Source organism: Nanorana parkeri, unplaced genomic scaffold (genome assembly GCF_000935625.1).
Source record: "Nanorana parkeri isolate BGI_ZX_2015 unplaced genomic scaffold, ASM93562v1 scaffold1220, whole genome shotgun sequence".
Taxonomy (NCBI): Eukaryota; Metazoa; Chordata; class Amphibia; order Anura; family Dicroglossidae; genus Nanorana; species Nanorana parkeri.
Genome location: NW_017307488.1, coordinates 275,724 through 298,035, shown reverse-complemented (window position 1 = coordinate 298,035; position 22,312 = coordinate 275,724). Strand labels below are relative to the sequence as shown.

Genomic DNA, 22,312 nt, shown 5'->3' with positions numbered 1-22,312 from the left:
ACAATAACTAACATAAACACAATAACAAATAACTAACATTACACAGGTCTTATTAACACAATATAACATTTGGCCCTCTTTTAACCCCTTAAGGAAAAAAGCCTTTTTTTCGTTTACATTATATATTCCACATTTTAGGCCTGAAAATTACTTAAAACCCCCAAACATTATATATTTTCTGAAAAGCCAAGACCCTATAAAATAAAATGTTGGCAGTTGCAAATTTTTATGTTGCACGACATTAGCGCAACATATTATCAAACCCAAAAATTTTGTGAAAAATGCACTTAAGTTAAATTTAATGCCCCAAAACACTATTTAAAACAATTTTTTTTGTAAAATAAAAAAAATGAGGTTACAACGAGTTAATAGATACCCAACATGCCCACGTAAAAAATTGTGTGCATCCGTGAAACTGCGACAGAATTCAGTACCCTAAAAAGTCCAGACACAACGCTTTAAAATGCCTCAGTATAAATATTGGACCTAGAATTATTGCTCTCACTCCGGCATGTGTGGCGATACCCAACATGTACTGGATCATAGAAGCGATTGCCGGCTCGACAAAACGGTGGTATTTAATCACCACTGTGGTTTTATTTTTTTTTATATATTAAAGGAAAAATTACCGAAATGTAAAAAAAAAAACAGTTTCCCCTAAAATGATTGCTCTCACTCCGACGTTCACGGCGATATGTAACGTGTAGCGCAATTGTAATTTTCGCACGCTGGCACATCGAACGCGTATTTACGTTAATATGTATGTAAACGTGGGGGTGGGGGACTTAAAAACATTTTTTATTTTTGTAACTTAATTAATTTTTTTTTAACATTTATTGTTATTGCTATCACATAGGGGGGTTGCAGATACTGTACGGTTGCTTAGGTGGATAAGTCTAGCAGCAGCATTCATGATAGACTGAAGGGGGGATAGCCTGTGTAGAAGTAGGCCAATGAGGAGGGAGTTACAATAGTCAAGACATGAGATAACAAGTGAGTGGATGAGCAGCTTTGTGGTTTTATTGGTGAGGAAGGGGAGTATTTTGGAGATGTTACGAAGGTGAAGACGGCAGGATTTGGATAGTGATTGGATGTGGGGCAGAAAGGTGAGGTCAGAGTCAAGGATGACACCTAGCACCTTGGCATGGGGGGAGGGTTGGATGGTTGTGTTATCAATCCTGATCAAAAAGGTGGTAGAGGGTGCACGGTTGAATACCGTGAGCTCAGTTTTTGAAACATTGAGCTTTAGGAAGTGTTGTGAAATTCAGACTGATATGACAGTTAGTAGATTAGTGATAAGCAGGGAGACGGAAGGGGTGAGTTGTGGAGAGATATATTTGAATGTCATCAGCATAGAGATGGTATAGGAACAGGGGCGTAACTAGAAATCACAGGGCCCCATAGCAAAATTTTGTATGGGGCGCCGTGATTGCTAGTTATGCCACTTGCAAAGCCCACCATGGACTCTCTATGGTGGGCTCTGCAAGGTCTCAGTTGCGCTGTCCGCTTCTTACCTGTCACCTCCGTGGCCCTTGCCTCCTCTTCCGTTCCCGGGCTCCGCCTCCTTCTATCGACGGCCCCCGCCTCCTCTTACATCACTGGCCCCACCTGCTCTTAGATCGCTGGCCAGTGATGTGAGAGGAGGCAGGGTTGCTGTTAGGCGGACCCCGCCTCCTTCTTTACTGCAAATGCCGGTGATCGATCGAAAGTTCGAACTTATAGAGTTCTGGGACCGGAAGTCATGCGGTCCCACAACTCAATACGTTTGGACTATCGATAGAACACCGGTATAACCGGCCTATTCTGCCGCATCTGCTGGCTGTCACTGACACAGCTCCGCAGCGGCTGTGAGTGGGAACGTTTTCTTTCACAGCAGCTGCTGAGCTATGTCAGTGACAGCCAGCACCCGAGACGCCATAGTGACCCAGGCGGCCCACACGGCATCAGAGGGATGCCTGGCCGGGCCCCCCTGTGCACGGGCCCCATAGCGGCCGCCTGGGTCGCTATGGCGATTGTTACGCCACTGTATAGGAAGCCATATGAGGTGATCAACTGACCAAGAGAGGAGGTGTAGATAGAGAAGAGAAGGGGTCCAAGGACAGAGCCTTGGGGGACCCCAAGAGAAAGGAGGAGAGGAAGAGGTAGATTTGTAGGTTACACTAGAGGAGAACCATGAGAGAGCAGAATCTTGTAGGCCAAGCGAGTGGAGTTTTTTGAGGAGCAGTGGATGGTCAACTGTGTCAAAAGCAGCAGAAAGGTCTAATAGCAATAGTAAGGAGTAGTGGCTATTGTTTTGAGGCTTTTAGTACATCATTAGTGAGTTTTAGGAGGGGGGTTTCATGTGAAGTGTTGGGGCGAAAGCCAGACTGTAAGGGATCAGTGAGATTGTTATCAGTGAGGTGAAAGCTCAAGCGGCTGTAGATTAGGCGTTCAAGGAGTTTGGAGGTGAAGGTGGGTAAGGAGATAGGTCTGAGATTGTTGAGGTTGTTTTTTTGGGTATTGGGGTGACCAGCGCATGTTTTAGAGGGGAGGGAAAGATGCCAGTAGAGAGGGAAAGATTCAAAAATATGAGTCAGAGAGTGTAGGATAGAGCAAGAGGGTGATAGATAGATAGATAGATAGATAGATAGATAGATGCAATTTTTTTTAAGTCACACAATAATAGCGCAACTCTTTATTAAAACTTTTCAGTAATAAAAACCTTAATTTTAGTGCACATAAACTTTGAATCTGGAAGTGACAAAATCCTAGTTACTTATTCACTAGATCAAAGGGAAGAAAAGAGACACCCACCATGACTTTCCCGAGTGTTTGCACCTTAGTCAGCCCATGGATGTGATTTTTAAGTTGGCTATACACAGCTAGTCTCTATGGCTAAAGCAGCCAACAGTCTACAGGGCCCTGTTGCCATCGCTGTATTACATATGGTGGCAGCAGTGCACAAAAAAATTGCTAGGGCAGCAAATCTCGAACCCACAGGATTTGCCTTGAACCTATGGTAGTGGCAAACCTCATCCCTAATGTTGACTGAAATTATACTACACTTGTCTGTTATAACATTAATATAGCATGCCTTTTCTATATAATCTACAATGTACACATTTCCCTATGCTTTATTACAGAAACATACCTGATGATCAGCCAGAAATGCACTCAGCTCCTATGTCCTGTTGTGGGCTGACAACATGCAGCAGTTTTGTGGACTGAGTATTAGCCCTGCCCAGTTGTCTTTTGCTACACTACTTAAACCTTCCTACTCTCCATCTTAATTACACAGACACAAATTGCTCTGTAGTTCAAGATAAAAATGAGTAGAGCTAATTAAACTTTTTGATAACACAATAAGTGTACACAGGCAATAGGACAGTTCTAAACTTCTGACGTGATTAACTGATATTGTTTTGTACCTACAAACAACATTCTTTACCAGACCCCAAGGTAGAAAAAAGTAGACTCAATTATTGTTAGAGTTTACATACATTGTAAGCCCATCTTAAACTGATAGTTCAAGTGTCATAAGGTTCACCCAGTCATTGGCTCCTTGCATCCTTTAGGAACTCTAGTTTTTAGATCTTCAAAGTTTACCAGCTACAAATCCACATCTGACAATACAGTGCACCACAAAGCACAAAATATTCACATCTATGTGTTGTGGTAGTGCAGGTGTTTTTTACTGAATTTGGGGTGACATTCACAATAAATGCAACACACCACAAGGCTCATATTCATGTGTGTATGGCCCCAACATGATGTAAAAATGCTGTGAGCGATTCGGTCTTTGAACATTATTTTCTTATATTCCTATAGGGGGAACCTGCCAAACAGTCTCAGATGTCTCCACCATCCAGAAAAGGATGCTTTCTGTCCAATCTTTAGACTAGGAGATATTGTGAAATTTGCAGGTCAAAACTTCACTACATTGGCTGACAAGGTATGTCCCAAGGGGTCAAGTGATGGTAATGGTAAGCTTTGGCAGAATAAGGACTAATTTAAACAACTAGACAAGGCAGAAGTTTCCTTGGCAGGCATTTGCAACCAGTTCAAATGTGAACATATCACTAGTGAAGGGTGAAAGCAGACATTTGATTGGCTGGCCTGTGAAACACAAACACTTTCTAATGGTTCCCACCATAGTTCTTTACCTGTGTATTACAATTTTTTGAAAGAACCTGGCTTTCTTGCTTGATTGATTGACTTCCACCTGGGACAATCTGAAATTATTTGCTTTATTCATTGGTTCATTAAGAAGAGTATAGAGTAAGTGCTCAGCTATCTACTGGGAGGGAGTGTTTTAGTAATTTAAATTTCACATCCAAAATAAAGCATTACTTTGATCACTTATTCGTTATGCTGCCAGGGCTGTTTTTGCATTTTTTTGCAAACATGTGTAATATGCAAATTTTAGGCCTGGAAATTGCTTAAGGCGCCACAAAATTATATATTTTCTGAAAGAGGAGACCCTGGAGAAAAAATGGTTATAGTTGCAATTTTCTATCTCACACAATATTAGTGGAACACTTTATCCAACACATTTTCAGTATAAAAATGCATTTAAATGAAATGCATTCAAATTGATTGTAGTTCACACAAACAATAAAATACCAATATTTGGGGTAAACTATAAAAAAATGAGGTTGCGTAAAGTAAATAGATATCAAATATATCAAGCTTCAAAATTGCAAAAAATGTTGGTACCCCAAATTGGCTGTAGGCGATGCTCTAAAAGCCTTAGGGCTAGTTCACACCAAGCGCATTCCAGGAGCAGAGCAGAGCAGTTACAGAATGGATAAAAACTGCATCCATTGTATTCCAATGGTATTTTGGGCTCTAGTTCACACTGCAGCGTTCAGTTCCAGAGCATGTTATAGAAACTGCAGAAAGCCCTAATTTTCCTGCTCTGGAATGCATGCAAACGCATCAAAACACATGCAAACGCCCTGGAACACACAAACACGGCCCGGAAAGTGGCAAAACACACTGCACTGCGTGTGCAGAAACTCATGCAGATCTGGTCCGCATTTTGTGTGAACAAGCCCTAAGAGACTCAAAATCAGACACAGGTTCAATTAGATGGGTCATTTCCAACCTTATCAACTACGTCACTTGCTTTTGTAATTTTTGGCTCTCAACAGCCTAAAAAAGTATTAAAAATGTCTTGTGTTGCCCTGTTGCAGGGAGGAGTACTGAGTATTAAGATCGGCTGGATGTGTGACCTGGACAAGTCCTGGGAGCTTTGTATTCCTCAGTACAGTTTTACCAGACTGGATAGTGTATCAGAAAAAAACAATGTGTCACAAGGCTACAATTTCAGGTATGCCTCTTTTAAGAAGCACAGAGTCAAAATGATTAGCAAAAGCCCATGGACAAATTTAAACATGCATGATTTAAAGAGGAATATGGTTATATTTTCTTTGTTTATGTTCAGGACAAAAACACATTCTTTCTATTTTAGTCGGCTATGAAATATGAAATATTTAATAATAAATCATTTCTACTGTGCAATACCTTACCTCCACCCCATTTCTTACATTTATAGCAAAGGTGCTTTAATCACCTCTCTTATTACAAAGAGTTCATACGTTTTCACATTGAACAGCTTCCCTAAGCAGTTATCTCTGTAATTTTTCCTGAGATTTATTGAGTTTTTGTATCCAATGATTCTTATTGTATTTATAGTTTCAATATACCTTATTTAGGTACCAATGTCACTCTTTTTTATAGACTTGCTTGTTGTCAGAATAATTTGTTCATTTTTTTATCACATTTATTATTAATATCATCATTAATATAATTATCATTAAGATTATTATCATCACTACTATGTGTGTAATCTAGCTCTAAACAGAATGTATTTGCTAACCAACATAGAGTGTAAGCACCTATTCTGAAAAAGTGGCAAGCAGGGCAATCATTAATATTGATTGGACCCTCGGCAGGCCCCGGATGAACGGGATATTCCAGAGGCGCAAAAGAAACAAATAATTACTGAAAGTTTAAAAGGGACCTGCTTTAGAAGCCATTAGAAATCTGAAGCTCAGTCAACAGAATTGTACTGCTCTAGATTACCTAAACATTCTTCAGGATGTCTTTGGGCGAACTGAGAAAGCTGCAGAGTTGCTGTATCAGTTTGAACACACCTATCAACAAAAGGGTGAAATGATGCCTTGACTACATGAGGCGTCTTGACAAGATACTGCACCTATATCTTACTGAAAAAGGTCACCACAGTCAACGAGGACAGAATGCGATAGACACTGAGAGGTGCTAACCGCTAGACCCAGTGATGTGGCAATTGAAGACCAGAGAGAACAATAAAGAGTTAAAATACCCTGAACTGATTCGAGCTGTACGAGAAGAAGCTCTTTTGGAAGAAAAAAAAATCATAGTATTATGGAGAAACCTGTTCAAGAAAAGGAAAAGGTTTACCTGCATTCTGTGCAAGCTAGTGAAGGTTTTTTGGATGAGGATGATTCAGAATACACTTATGAGCTGTAAATTGACATGGAAAAACAAACTACAACCCACATACCTTCTGATGAAGACAATCAAGACAACGTAGCTCAGCTAACACAGCTTAAACTAGAAAAAACTGTCCGGAAGATGGCAGAGTTTCAAGCGGAGATATGTCTAGCAATTGTGAAAGTGGCAGAAGCCCAAGCTGACCTACAGGAATCTCTCAAAGATATACAGCCTACAATGCCTTGATCAGGACAAAAGAGTCCTCTAAGTACTGCAGAGGAAGTCCTAAAGGAACAATGGAAGTTATTGGCGGCAGAGCTAGGAGGGAAACTTCAAATTGCCCCAGTAAAGGAGCCGACTGGGCGCCCAGTTAAATTGTACTCCAAACATAAGAATTGGACAAACAAGCAGGAGAAGCTACAAACCAGTTTTATAGCTCTGCTGAAGAACTCCAATCAACCACCTCAAACGAAGCGGAAAATAACTATGAGATTGACCGGGGCTCAACCATCCACTGCCAATCACAAGCAGTACCCAGAGGAGTTGGTTGGTTCTTCCTCCATAGTCTCAGTACAAGTGGAGGAAGTCTACACCAAGGCCCTCCTGGATTCAGGTGCTCACATCACATCTACCAAGACTTCTATGAAAAACACTTAAAGCATGTCCCACTACAAAAGCTGGAAGGCCTTGAGATTTGGGGCATCGGAAACCAGAATCTTCTCCATACTGGATATGTACAAGTTCGATTTGAATTCAGCCCCACTCTTGGACAAATTGGGGCGTGTTCGACACTCTAGCCATCGTGATTGCTCGACCCCCGGGGTATGATGGAACCTCTATCATTGTAAGAACCAACACTGACTTGGTGAGACGACTCCTGACTCCTTTAGTGGTTGAAGAAGAATCTGAGTCTCCGAGAAAAAGTTCTTCAGCCTGGAGAGATGACCTGTGTCAAAGCCGTGGTTAGGTTCAGCTGAGATCAGCCTGGTCCTTATGTGATCCTAGAAACCTATCCTGAAGATCTGGGAGATTCGGGGATAGAGATAGTCCCAGAGTTAATCTCCACCAAGGCTTTGCATCGATCCAGAGGCAGTGTTGTGGTGAACATATGTAATACCTCCCAATGTTCCGGTGACTTTAAAAATGAAGATGCCAATCAGGCAAACCGACTTCGTGGGGGGAGCGAAAGGGAACATCCCTTAGAAGTTCTTTCCCAAAGACACTCCTATCTCATTGGAGTGGAAAAGGAGACTGCAAACTCCACTCCTTAGGTTCTGGAACCTATTCTCCAAAGATGAATTTGATGTAGGGTGTGTGAAGAGCACCAAACATTGCATCTGCCTACAAGATGATAGACCTATTCAGGAGAGGTCTCATCAGGTCCCCTTGGGAGACTACGGGAACAGCTGGTAGAGCTGAAAATTACTGGGATAATCTGAGAATCCAGAAGTCGCTATGCTTCTGCTATTGTAGTAGTACAGAAGAAAAATTGATCTATGCGTTTGTGCATAGATTATCGCACTTTAAATTGGAGGACCATCCCTGGCCAGTATACCACTCCCAGAATAGAAGATGCATTGCAGTTCCTAACAGGAGCTAAGTGGTTCAGCGTGACGATGGCGTTCATATGTCCTTTGGGGTTCTATGAATTCAATCACATGCCTCAGGGTTTAACTGGAGCTCCTGCTTCTTCCAACGTCTGATGGAGAAGACGGTAGGAGACATGAACTTGATAGATGTACTGGTGTACTTAGATGACCCGATAGTCTACGGGAAAACCCTAGAAGAGCATGAGCAGAAACTGGAGAAGGTCCTCCAAAGACTCAATGAAGAAAGGTTGAAGCTATCCCTAGAGAAGTCAGTTCTGCCTACCGTCTGTCACCTATCTAGGGCACATAGTGTCCACAGATGGAGTATCCACTGACCCCCAGAAGATTGAAGCTGTGGAAACTTGGCCTCGGCCTAAAAAGTCAATGAGCTGAGGTCCTTCCTGGGATTCTGTTCCTATTACAGGAGATTCATGAATGGGTTCTCCAAGATTGCTTGTCCTCTGACTGACTTGCTAAAAATTGGAGGAGAGAAGGATAAAGTACTAGATGGGTCCAAACCAAGCAATAAGGCCCAAGAAAGTCCAAGGAGTCCATACAACATGAGTGGACCACCTCTTGTGAATCGGCTTTCAAGAGTCTTACGAGAAGCCTGACTCAAGCACCGGTACTAGCTTACGCTGACCCCGCTAAGCCTTATGAATTTCATGTCGATACCACTTGAGATGGTTTAGTTGGTGTGTTGTACCAAGAGTATGATGGGTTGTTACGACCAGTGGCTTATGTAAGCCGAAGCCTTAACCCCTCTGAGAGGAACTACCCTGCTCACAAGCTTGAGTTCCTAGCCTTGAAGTGGGTTGCTGTGGACAAGTTAAGAGACTATCTATATGGAGCCGACTTTGTGGTCAAGACCACCAACAACCCTCTTAATACATACTAACCACTGATGAGTTGGATGCTACAGGCCACCGGTTAGCCGCCTTGTCTGGATTTCGTTTTAGTTTGATGTATCAACCTGGAGCAGGTAATCTTGATGTAGATGCTTTATTAAAAAGACCTTATCCTGTCACCTCTAAAGATGAATGGATCTGCTAACTTAACTCCTGAAGGGGTACAGAACTTGTATCCTGGAGTTGAGTATTGAGAAAAAGGGGCTGTAGGAGCTGAAGCCATTGGAGTCCGGACCGCTGGCATCCCCAACCTATATATTAATCCAGCTCTATTGAGAGATGAAGGGCAACCCATTCTCAGCAAGAAGAACTTAAGGGAAGAGTAATCTAAAGACCCATTAATTGGGTTAACTCAAAAGGCCTTTAAGTCTGGGCATAGAGGCTTATAAGCCACAGACTCTCTGAAGAAAGCCAGGTCTGTGCTTAAAGAGTGGGAACATCTTTAATTGCATGATGGGGTGGTCTACCGAAGAGGCCCCTCGGATACTGCAGCAGAACACCTTCAACTGTTTTTGCCTGAGAAGTTTAGGGAAGACTTGCTAAAGTCTCTACATGATGATCATGGTCATATGGGAATTGACCGGACTCTCAAGCTGGTCCGAGATAGATTCTTTTGGCCTCAAATGAGAACCAAAGTTTTTGTATTGTCGTTCCTGTTTGAGGTGCATTCAGTGAAAGACTCTGCCTTCCAGGAATGCTCCGATGAGCCATTTTCAAAGCCAAGGACCGATGGACTTGGTGTGCATTGATCTCCTGTGTCTAGAGCCAGATACTAGTGAACAAGGGAACATACTGGTGGTGACTGATCACTTTACCCGCTATGCCCAAGCTCAGGGCCGTCTTTAACGTCCTTGGCGGTATTCCCGAGTGTAGCTCGGGGTTACTTCTCCATACCCTGAGCTACACTCGGGAATATCCCACAGTATTTACTTACCTTGTCCCTCGAGCCGTGCGGTGTCCTCCGGCCGGCGCCGGCATCTGTCTTCCGGGTTCCATCCCTTGCGAGCTGAGGGCGGAACCGGCGGGAAAATTTGAAAAAAAACCCGGAAGAAACGACAAAATAAAATAACGAAATAAATCCGAAAAAAAATTGCGCCGAAAAAATAACGAAAAGCGAAATAATCATACTGCCAGGGAGGTTAATACTGATTGGACCCTGGGCAAACATTTTCTTGGGACCCTCACTCCTACTTGCCCGACCCACTAACCAAGCCCCCACACAAAACACCCCCTACCCGCCCCCGCCATGCAATTTCGCCCATGCATACGCCTATACGACAGGGGCGGAGCAACACTCTGCAATACCGATTGCACAGTAAACAGAAGAGTGTCGCGGGTGTATCTTTTGCAGGCTCAAGGGTGGAAAGCATGTAGTGACCCCCATCACATACAGACAAGCAGCGACCCCTCTCTCAGACAATAGTGACCCCTCTCTCTGGACATTCAGTGTTCCCTAATATACACATGCAGCAGCCAGTACAGACACACAGGGCCTCCCCATCAGACACCCACTGTTCATGCTGCCCTGATTCACGCTGTAATCCCCGCACCCGGCATGCTCCCTCTCCCCCATCCAGATGCAAAGGCCAGTGAACATTGGAGTCCGGGTCATAGCAGAGCTGTCTCCACCAGCACACACATACACACAGCATGGAGGGGGAGGGCGTCCACCCAGCTCTTCTCTCCGTGTGACCCGCTCTGCTCTGCGATCATCCAGCGCTCAGCTGTCAGTGCGGAGATGCAGGGCCAGTGGTAGGAGTTTTGCAGCGCAGGACCTGCTCAAGGGGCAGCTGCTTTGGGCCCCACAACAATGACTGGGCCCTGGGCAACTGCCCCTTTTGCCCTGCGTTAAAGACAGCCCTGCCCAAGCTTATCCAACTAAAGATCAGAAAGCTGTCACCATGGCAAAAGTACTGGTGGAAAAGTTATTCGTTCATTATGGACTTCCTCAAAGGATCCATTCGGATCAAGGACGAGACTTTGAAAGTAGGCTCATTAAGCAACTACTTAGTCTACTAGGAGTGAAGAAGACTATAACTTCCCAATGAGAAAGCTTGTGCCATGGCTGAGAGTCGAGAACAAAGCAATAGCAACAACTATGATCTGAGAGTAAGAGTCCAAGATGTACAGCCGGGTGATCAAGTTGTCGTAAGAAATTTGGGGCCAGCTGATCGATGGTTCTCAAATCTATGTCGTGTGTAAACAACTACCTGGACTACCAGTATATCATATTTGTTCCGAGGGACGATCTGGGCCTTTGAAAAACTGGCACAGAAATAATCTACTGCCCTTGACTGATGCTGTTCGAATTTCTATCAGGGGTGAGTCAACTGCCTCAACTTCATTAACTTCAAGCCAATGACCAATTACTAGGTCTCAACCTTCTCCTACAGCTGAAGAAGGAGACAGTAAAGAAGGACTTTTGCTTGGATTGGGTGTGGTCGCCTGAATCTCTAGGCGACTCAAGTCAACTTTCACCTCCGATCCTGGTTCAAGTGATCTGAGTGGATGCTCCAGAGTTTGTACCACAAGTCTGCGAGATACCTCCAATGGAAAAGTGTTTCACCTCCTGCAATGGAAGAATCTTTAGTCAAAACCTCAGAGTCAGATGTTCTCATCCTACAAAGCGAAGTATCAGTTGCACCACCTTCATCAGAGATGCCACCAGATGATGATGATCCAGATGAGGGTACTTCATGGCTTTTAGAGTCAACATAAAAGCGACTGGTGAGACCTCCTCAAAGACTTACCTATGATTCACTGGGTCACAGCACTGAAGAGGTCATACCCACTGTAAAAAAGATCTTCTACAGTGTCTATGGAAGCCACAAAGTTTTCTGAGAATTTGTTTCCTACATAAGCCATCCCCACACCTTGGGGAAGGTTCTCACCACCCACACCAGTTGCTAGAAAATGTCATAAACCTGAGTCTTTCTGCCCATAGTAAAGGTATACTGATGGGTGTTTAGTGCAAAGTTATTATACTCTTCTTTGTAATTATAGTTGGTAACAGTTTAAATACAAATGTCCCCTTTGTGTTGATACAAAGATTTCAAGTGGGGGGAGAGTGTAGCCCTGATGTGGTTCCGGCTCCTTTAGGAGAGAAGCTATGTTGCAGCTGCAGGAGGAGCCAGAGAACAAAGTTTTGTGGGGATTGTGTTCACAGCTGAGGAGGAATTATATCTGAGTGAATGTACATGAACTACATTTCCCAGAATGCTACAGGAGGAAGGGGAAGTGAGTTCTGTTTGCAGAAGGTTGCTGGATTCATTCCGGTGTGAGGAGACAGAGGACACAGACTGTCATTTCTGTGTTGTGCAGCCAGAGCTGTAGAGATACTGTACTCACTTGTCACAGGTGCAGTCCTGAAGTGACATCTGCAGCACAGAGGACATTGCTGCTTGCTCCTGTCTGGAAGACGAACACCTGAGACTTGCGGGGAGGTGCCATCTTGCTGAGAGGACATTGTGGGCGGCGACTCGGCACGGACGCTAAAGCTGATGACCGGATCCCCTGATGACATCAGACAACGCTACCTCCATCTCCTAATGAACATGCCCTTCACCACAGAAAATAATTCCTGACATCTCTGCTGGCTACAGACTGACACATCTCCCTCCGTGTATGGGTGAAAGGCCTCCGGCCTGTTGTCCTTAACAGTTTATACAGATTTCTCTACCACTTGTATTGGGTCTCAACGTTGGCTAGATGAAGATACTACCACTGGCCAGTGGGTTAGGTACCTGGGTACATTGGGACTAAAGCTTATGTATAGTTTAATTATCGTTCACAAAGCTTACGGTTAGAACAGCTGGATTAATAGTTAATTACTGTTATGCTTGTGTTTCATATGCAGTTGATGTGTCATACTGTGTAGAGACAAATGTTATTCACATGCACTGCTATTCAGATTACAATATACAGTAAATATTAATTTAAAACCTCTCAAGGTGTGCTGTGTATTTGTTATTGAGGTGCATCACAGAGGAAATACAGGGAGACCCGTTATTTAATTGTACTGTAGATCACCCCTTCAGAGCCTCCGCTAGTGTTATCCTGTGCTGGGATAGCGCTGACCGGGAAAGGGGGACGCTACAAACTTGTTTTTTGGGTTTTTTTAATATATAAAAAAGTAGATATAGATAGATAGATATAGATAGATATAGATATCTATCTATATCTACTTTTTATATATATAGCAGTTAAGATTCTCAAGCAGCCGTGAAGGATCATGGGGCTGGCACATGCACAGTAGAGATCATCGGCCGGGAGAAGAGGAGAGACACAGTGTAAGTCAATGCATGGAGCCGGGAGCGTGCATGTGGACAGACACCGTGGGGCACAGAAGACACAGCAGTCAGCGCTGGATCACAGACCGGCACCAGTGCTAGAGGGACTCCTGAAAACTAATGAAAACTAATGGAAAGAAGATAATGAAATCAAGAGGCATCATTTAAGGTAAGTCCTTAAAGCAGCATGGGGGTGGGGGGAGGGGAAATTGTGACTTTAACGTCACTTTAAGGGCTCGTTTTCTCCAGCCCAAGCGTTTATCGCACTGTCCCGTGCACAGATTCGCAAGGCATCGCATACACAAATAGTGCGTGCACAATTTGTTACGATCGTACTGCACTGGAATGCAGGGCATTGTATTACCACGCGGTACCGTGTCTCCAGTGCCATTGACATGAATGGCGCTGCAACGGAGACTTTGTGTATGCGATTCCTTGCTTCCTGGGCACAGGACAGTGCGATAAGTGCACGGGCTGGTGGAAATGAGCCCTAAAACAGGGAATACTTTAGGTACATCTATGCTTTCTTTAGAACTCTTATCAAATTACTATGTATATCATGCATTGAAGAACATGGGGCGATCTTCTGCAGAATTCTCCTGTAAGTCCAAGTGCAGCTTATTTCACACTAATATAAAAATGAATGTATTACCATGTGTTTCAGGTTTGCTCGATACTACATGGGTGCAGATGGCAGAGAGTTTCGAACGCTTATCAAGGCCTTTGGCATTAGAATTGATGTCCTTGTATATGGCAATGTAAGTTTATATGCAATAATAACATATTATGCCTTTTTAAATGGAATATTCTATCCATTTTAATATGTCAAAATATCAGCAATTAAAAAGTTAGCATATTAGGAGGTGCAGACATTCTAGATTTCATGTCTGTTGTTGTTTAAGGGCCCATGCAGCCTTTTTATATTATGGTAATGAGTTGTAAACTGTGCTTCACTGCAACGCAGCAATTTGCCTGTTGTGCAAATATATTTATACACCTTGTTATCTAATGCTCCAAACATCCTGGGAAAGTTGAGGGAAAATAAAGATTATTTAATGGTAAATATAGTACTAGAAAATGTTTCTGCATGTTTAAGTTGTAAATAGCTAATCAAAACCCCCGACCCCATATTCTTGCTGTCCGGAGCAATTTTCTTTTTGCACACACATGATAAAATATGAATTTTTAGAAAACAGCTTAAAACCCCCAACAATTGCATATTTTCTGAAAGCAGAGGCCCTGTAGAATAAAAAAATTCTAGTTGCAATTTTTTTATGTTGCACGTTTGTGCAAATGTTTATCAAACCAGTATTTTTAGGATGAAATATACTAAAAGAAAGAAAGAAAGAAAACAGAATATAATACCCATTTTTTTGGTAAAATATATAAGATGGGGTCATGTCGGGTTTATAGATACCAAACAAGCCTTAACCACCTTCCGTCCATGGCCGTTTGTGAACGGCCGGACGGAAGTCTGCTAGGAGCGGGAGGGCGTCTTAAGACGTCCTGCCCCTCCCACCTCGCATGTGCGGCACTGAGCGCGCACACGAGAGGGGAAACCGTGAGCATGTAAACAGCCAGCGATGGCTGTTTACATACATGCGATCAGGCGTCTCTAGAGACGCCCGATCCCTTGCAGGAGCTGCGGGTGTGCAGCCTCCCCCCCCATCCCCCCGTACCTGTGTCCCGCCGTCTCCTCGTCGCAGCTGCCGGTCCGTGATCCGATGTGGCCGGTGCGGCTGGGACCGGCACGGTGACACTCTAACAGCAGATCAAAGGGAGATCATTACTCGATTTCCCTTTGATCTCTCTTCCTGTCCCCGAATGCAGGAAGTGATGTATATTTTGGTTGCGGTCGTTTTCTGCGATTTTGCGGGCGCGCGCATTTTTAAAGGTTGACTTGTTTAGTGTCTATTTACCTGACGTGACCCCGTCTTTTATATTATACCAAAAAATTGGGGTGAAAATAAATGTTTCATAACATTTTATAGGGAAACATGTTTTTTTTCAAAATTTAGGTTTTTTTTTTTGTTATATAGTAAAAAATAAAAACCCCAGTGGTGATTAAATACCACCAAAAGAAAGCTCTATGTGTCCCCAAAAAATGGTATGAAATTTGTATCAGTACAGCGTTGCATGACGGAATAAACGTCAGTCAAAGTACCGCAGCGTTGAATACTGAAAAATGGCCTGGCCAGGAAGGGAGTGAAACACCCCGGTCTTCAAGTGGTTAAAATTGCATGTACCTGTGAAACCGCAAAAAGCTGCAATACCCAAAATTTCCCATAGGAGATATTTTAAAAGCTTTTACTGCTCATCAGTTTAGTTTTAACAGTGATTGATGGCCCTAGAATTATTGACACCTGTTTGCGTTGTATGGGGGGCGTGAGACCTTTTTTATGCTACTTTAATTTTTATTTTTTTACACTCAAATTTATTGCGATCACATAGGGGGCAAGCCTATGTGACAGGTCCTCTTTATGGAGATATCAGAGGCCTTTTAGACCACTAATGTCACCTAGGGACCTCAAGGAAGCTGATGAAGCAGAGATCTAAGAGCTGGAGAATGTACACAATGACACCAGAAGTGATGTAATACACATAACTTCCGGGTCCAGTGATCGGAGGAGAGATCAGCGTCAATCGACATATTTAGGCTATATCTTGCCACCATCTGTAATTCTTATAAAAATTTGGAAGGTTTGTGTTAAGTACTTTTGACCTCGGCACTGTGAGTGTGCAAAGTGTAATAAAGTGTATGTATCGCTGTCAGTATTTTAAATGTCCCATTGGGAAGATATTCTTTGTTTTTGTTATCTTTGGTTTAAATATTAATTATGATGACTATAATTAACAGGAATGAGTGTTCCTGTTCATTGATAACATGAGGATATGATATGTTTACTATACCTACAACTATGAATGAACACGAGGTGACGTAGATCACTCCCATTCATTCATAATTGAGGATATAGTTAACATACCATGTCCTCAATTATCTACAAACACTCAGCAATCACTGATCGCTGAGTGTTTGTGCTCGCTCTCCTCTCTGACACGCTGTCACAGGAGGTTGATCGAGCAGAGCAGGGAGGTGAGCTCACCGTCCTGTGACTGCGCTGGCTGTCTCCGCCCACACACCGCTCTGCCGGACTGTGATAGGCGGCTGAGCAGTGTGGGAGGAGAGGCGCCGGCCGCTCGCAGTGCTCGGCTGGCTGTCACTTTCTTTTCTCCCCGCTGGAACACAGAGCAGCGCCCAGCGGGGAGGAAAGAAACCAGGGATGCGCCGATGTATCGGCCGAAACATGGCTCTTTCGGCATTATGCCAAGTGCCATTTTCGGCCGATATGTTTCGGAGGCCGATATATCGGTGCATCCCTAATAAATACTAAACATTTTTTAAACATTTTGTGTATCTGGAAAGTTTTCTGCCCTGTGATCTTCCATGTATTTCCTCCCTCCATGCACCTTCCCACAACTTTTCCATTGTGATTAATAGTACAACTATCCCTCCCTCCCCCCACGCCAAGGTGCTAGCTGTAATCGTGGGCTCTGACCTCACTGCTACTGCCAAACTCATCCCCGACACTTGTGACGGACCGCCTGGTACCACGACTGGGTACATCCGTCAGAAAAAAGCTTCCTCTCCGCTGGAACACGAATTCCAGTGTCCTCAGCCCAAACTTGCCTAATTATTGGACAGACCCAATGTATTAGGACAGAACGCTAACCTCCGCAATCATCAGACAACACCAATGTTGAAGAGGAAATCAAGAACTGCTTTATTGAGGAAGAGCACACAGAGTTTATACCTCACACAATCAGATAGGCATTCATTGTTACATGGAACAGTCCCCTCCCCCAGACAGCTAGGTGCCACATTGGATTGTCTTAATTAGAGAAGAGCTTAATTCCATCACTGTAAACAATGGCCCCTCCAGACAGCCTGCTGCCTTTACTGAACACAGTGGTGTGTGTCTGTAATGTCGGGGGAAACCTGCAGTATACCCACTCCACACATATCCTAGGAGAATGGAGAATGTAAACCCAAGAGGTCTGAGGGGGGTCTCCATAGTCCTAGGTCCATAGTCAGTAGGAAGGAGGCTAGCCCTCATGCTCCTCCAGCAGCCCCAGTGACGGTTCAGTCCGTCACAACACCAACCACTCAGTGTCTGCAAACCCTCTCAGCCAATCCCTCCACTGCTTTACAAAGCCATCCACAACTCTGCCCCCAGCTACTGTATATCTAGGAAATCTCAAGATGGCGCCGGTGTAGTCGGCTGCTGTCACGACTGCTCAATACTTTGCTCAATACTTTGCTCAATACTTTAAAATATCTTAGGGACTTCAGACTGCCCGCTAGGGTGCTTAGAAATGTTTATTCCTGCACCATAGAGAGCATCCTGATGGGAAACACCACTACCTGGTTTGGGAACAGCACCGTGCAGGACAGACGAGCTCTTCAGAGGGTGGTGCGAGCAGCTGAGAGAATCATCCGAACTAAACTCCCTGACCTGAATTCGATCTATAGCAAACGGTGCTGGACCAAGGCCAGGAAGATTTCCCAACAATTGACTTTTTTCTTTGTTGAGGTCTGGGAAGTGTTATCGCTCCCTGAAGGCCAACACAGAGAGACTGAGGAGAAGTTTCTTCCCTCAGGCTATACGGTCTCTTAATCAGACCTCTATATAGTCATATAATCTACTGCCTGATTAGATAAGTATTCTCACATTACTGCACATCCGCACTTTAAAAGAAAATGGTCAAGGAAAGGTCAATTCACTGCTGGTCATCACTTTAATTCATTTTACCCCGTATTGCTGCTGTTGGCATTTGCACACTTACATTCCATATTGTATTAGCATTTTTAGTCAAATTTAAATTTTAATATTTACATTTAACACTTATATTTATTTTACAATGTAAAAGTTTTATTTAAAATGTATTCTTTCTTTCTTCTTTTGCAGTCGTGTAAGCATTTCACTGCATATCATACTTGTACGATTGTGTATGTGACAAATAAATCTATCTATCTATCTATCTATCTATCTATCTATCTATCTATCTATCTATCATCTATCTATCTATCTATCTATCTATCTATCTATCTATCTATCTATCTATCTATCTATCTATCTATCTATCTATATCTCCAACCTGGTCTCAAGTTATCACCCTAACTGTCCCTTCTGCTCCTCCCAAGGCCTCCTGCTCTCTAGCTTCCTTTGTCAACTCCTTCCATGCTCGCATCCAGAACTTTGTCTGCACTTATAATAATATTAATAATACAGGGATTTCAGTGTACCGACCAGATTCAAAGTTATAGCAGAGTACAGGCAGGTGAATACAATGAAAAATGGCCAAAGTTTTAAAAACACACACACACACACACACACTCATACCAGCACAGTTTGTCAATGGAAAAATGAACCCCAATGAAAAATGAACCCCAAAACTTAACACCCACACTGCTCCCCGCTTTTAATCTATGGTGAGCTTTATTCCCAAGAGCATATTGGTATAGGGAGAATCTTATACACATATACCATGTTTTGTTTACTTTGTGACTACGACAGAAAGGAAAAAAGAATCTGACAGAGTTTCTAATTGTTCCCAACTTTATCTTAAACTGCTAATATAAATATTTTACCATTATTGAGTCACTTACCCATTTTAATCTTCAAAATATGGTTCTTTATTTAGCTTACAGCTTCTTTCCAGAGTCCTGATCTTACCATTTTTGGTCAGCTTGCTTTACTTAGTTCAACAGTTACTTGTAACTATTTAATGTGCTCAGAATATTTGGTTATATATTATTTGCCCTTTTTCGTTACAGGCAGGGAAGTTTAATATCATTCCAACGCTCATCAATATTGTGGCAGCCTTTACATCTGTGGGTGTGGTGAGTTATTCTTTAAATACAAATTATGCTAAAGAGCATAGGATAAATTTCACTCTTTGAGCTAGTGTTAGCACCCTGGGGTGTTATGCAGAGATGATTGTACTAGTTATTAGTTCAGTGTTTTGTAATGTTCAGCATGTGTAGATGATTCAGATTCAGGTCCAACTTGAATTTGCAAGGAATTTACACAATTGGAATTCCATAAAAATCATGATCAGTGAATTTTGGCAATGAATCATAATCCTCAGGGAAACCATTGACCCTAGTTAGAGCCTCGTGGCAGCCAGTAGGTGGAAGGGTGTAAATTGGATAAAACAGCCCCTCAGTATAAAAGGGGGGTTGAAACTAGCTATAGTGTCAGTGTGTTGTAGCTGCTGTAGTGAGAGGACAGGGAGAGCTGACTAACAGTATAGAGAGAGATTAGCAGTAGAGTGTTGTACTGTTTTAGCTGTGGGTAGTAGTCGGAAAGTAAAAACGTAGCTAATACATTTTGTGTGGTTAACTCCATTTATTTTAGGGTGCAAGCTTTTAATAACACTCTTTCTTTCTTCAAATCATTTCTGAAGAAAAAAACAAAGTGTTTTTGATACCGTGCAGCTCAAAATTTTAGTTAACTACACAAGAGGTGTTTTCTACATTTTTACTTCCCTATTCTAGGGAGGGAATAGTGTAGGCAGATCAGTTCACAAACTATAATTGAGTTCTATGCATTGCAATGGTGTACATTCTTTTTTTGTGCCACCCCTGTGTACACAGATCTTTTTACACTTTCCAAAAGTCCTTATTAGGACTATTAACTGTGTTCACAACAAATTTGATTGTTAGCACCCCTTAGCTGCCTTCTTTGTTTTCATATTATTTCACATTATATTTTCTCTCTCGTTCAATGGAGGACAAAGCACTGCTTTAGATCATTACCACTGGATATAATCTCACCTGAAGGAGTAGAGCTAACAAAACAAAAAAAGACAGCCGGGGCAACCCCTGCTAGTATCCAAAACCTCCCACACTAATATTATATTACCATTATTACCCTAGTGTTTAGGCGTTTTGACTTAGATATTTCCTCCTAATTCCTTTAGTTTTACTTTAGGCAAGTTTTTGGCAGGGTGATGGGCGGATAATATAGATCCTAGTAGTCTTCAGTTTAAGTAATTGAGCACATGACAATTTCCTTGCTGTGTGCATGTTTGGCTACAACAGTCCTATATTTGTACTAGGATAGCCTATTCGAGTTTTACTCTTGAAAACTTAAATGACAGTCCTTTCTGAACTAGCTTGTCATAGTACATCCTTCAGGGATGCAGCACTCCTGCCTCGGCTGGTGGCCACTTGCTTCCTACTGTGGATGACCTTTTATACTCACTTGGAAGTGACTGGGCTCATGGAGTGGTAAGCCTGAGGACTCCCTACCCTCTCCCTTGTCCATTACCTACCTCAAGCTGTGTGGAGTTTTTCTCCTGTGGGGTAAGAGCAACATTGATGAGAAGCTGTAATTTACCCCAGATGGGGAAAGGAGGGTTTGACTACAACAGTGTTCCATGCTTCCACCACTGTGCAAAAAAGGGTTATGTCTGGAGGTCTGTTTTATGCTGGTCAGGTGGCTACTGCATCTGTCTCCCTAGGGAGCCTAGCAGCCTAGGGAGCTGTGGCAGCCATTTTTGTTTATTGCATGTTGTCTTGATAAATTGTGGATGCCTGAAAGGACGTCCCAGGCCACCATTTTGGTTTAGGGCACTTCTGGGCAAAAATAGTCCTCTCTGCACTCTCAATTAGTAGTCTCAGCTAAGGGACAGCACCTCCCTCAATTAGGAACTACAGGTGCTAGCTGCTGAACAGCAGTTCTTGGAAAGGGGCCATACATACACCCTTTCTGGTCAGCCACATACTATCACAGGCTCAGAAAGTAGTGGCATCAGGGTAGTAATGGGAGGTGTTTGCTCACTAAAGAGGGTCCACAGGACAGGAGATATAAATGGAAAGCACTATGATTGGATATTTCCTTTTGATTTCTTACATACGAGTGATATTGACTAGTAAAGGAAGACCTGAAAAGCCTGGCTATGTGGGTTTTGCCCAGTTTGCTGATTAACAAGTGCATTAGAACCGGGATTTATCTCGCGTCCAGCGTGTGAAGTGAGAGTATAATCACAGAGGTGGAAGGGAAGATCCACAAGGATGATTGTGTGGTGAACGCCTTCTGCATAAAGAAACTGTCGTGGATTGAAATTTTCTAAGTGGTGTATCATATTGTATATGTTTTGGACATTGATATATATATATACATTTACTATTTTGCTAGTAGTGCTTTGCATTATAGTCCTATTTATACACTGCTTGTCATTGTATGTTAGTGGTAGCACTTTGTTTAGCTCTGCACTTAATAGATATCCACTTAATATAATTGATGCATTTTTACACTTAAATGGTGGCTATCTGTATTGGTAGTTTAGCTAGGTTAGAAAACAATGGAGAGGCATAGAATACTTAATTTTTTGTGGCTGAAGTGTTGGCTGACCAAACATCCAAAGAGGTGCTAATGGATCTGCCATTCACAGGGCATTGCCTTTTCAGTGCAACACAAGATGAGATCATTAAGAACCTCACTGGAGAAAACAGTACCTTCTTGGCTCAGCTCAGGAAGGCCAAGGATTCCAAACTATAAGTTCAAGGAGCAGTCCAGAATTCCAGCGCTGTTCAGGGGGGTTTATTTTGGTTTGGGGTGGTCTTGGTGTGCGGCTTCCTGATTTTACGGACCGGGTGTCCGGCACATGTGACAGCAAAAACAAAAAGGAGAGAAGGAAGCGCCATGACCAGGAAGAAATGAGGGTGTGGGAAAATGGGTGGGCCTTGGTTGATTGCTGATGCTGTGGATAAGCTTGATGGTGATGTAGAGGCAAAAGGGGTGTTTTGCCTCCTGGCTTGGATGGTTGGGAACCAAAAAACAGGGGTAGAGAACGGTGGAGAGGTGAAAACTCACAAATAAATAAATCACATGTGTGGTGTGTAGAAACTCACCTTTTGGTTAAAGGTGATGCAATGTCATCGGCAAGGGTTGGAGCGACTCTCTTAAGGTCCTGTGTTTTCTGATGAGTTGGTGCAAGGTCTCTTTGATCAATTTGGAAAGGATGGGATGATGTCCAATTGATTATGTGCTATTTAGTA

The 22,312-nt window shown here is 43.0% G+C and overlaps 1 protein-coding gene across 1 annotated transcript in view; it reads left to right on the top strand.

Annotated features, from left to right (window-relative positions):
- Window positions 1-22,312, top strand: part of P2RX3 (purinergic receptor P2X 3) — a 107,360-nt gene that overhangs the window by 71,463 nt on the left and 13,585 nt on the right. Inside the window, exons 7-10 of the mRNA XM_018568623.1 lie at window positions 3,808-3,931; window positions 5,175-5,311; window positions 13,910-14,003; window positions 19,082-19,147. Coding sequence (XP_018424125.1) covers window positions 3,808-3,931; window positions 5,175-5,311; window positions 13,910-14,003; window positions 19,082-19,147 — 421 coding nt within the window. The remainder of the gene's footprint in view (window positions 1-3,807; window positions 3,932-5,174; window positions 5,312-13,909; window positions 14,004-19,081; window positions 19,148-22,312) is intronic.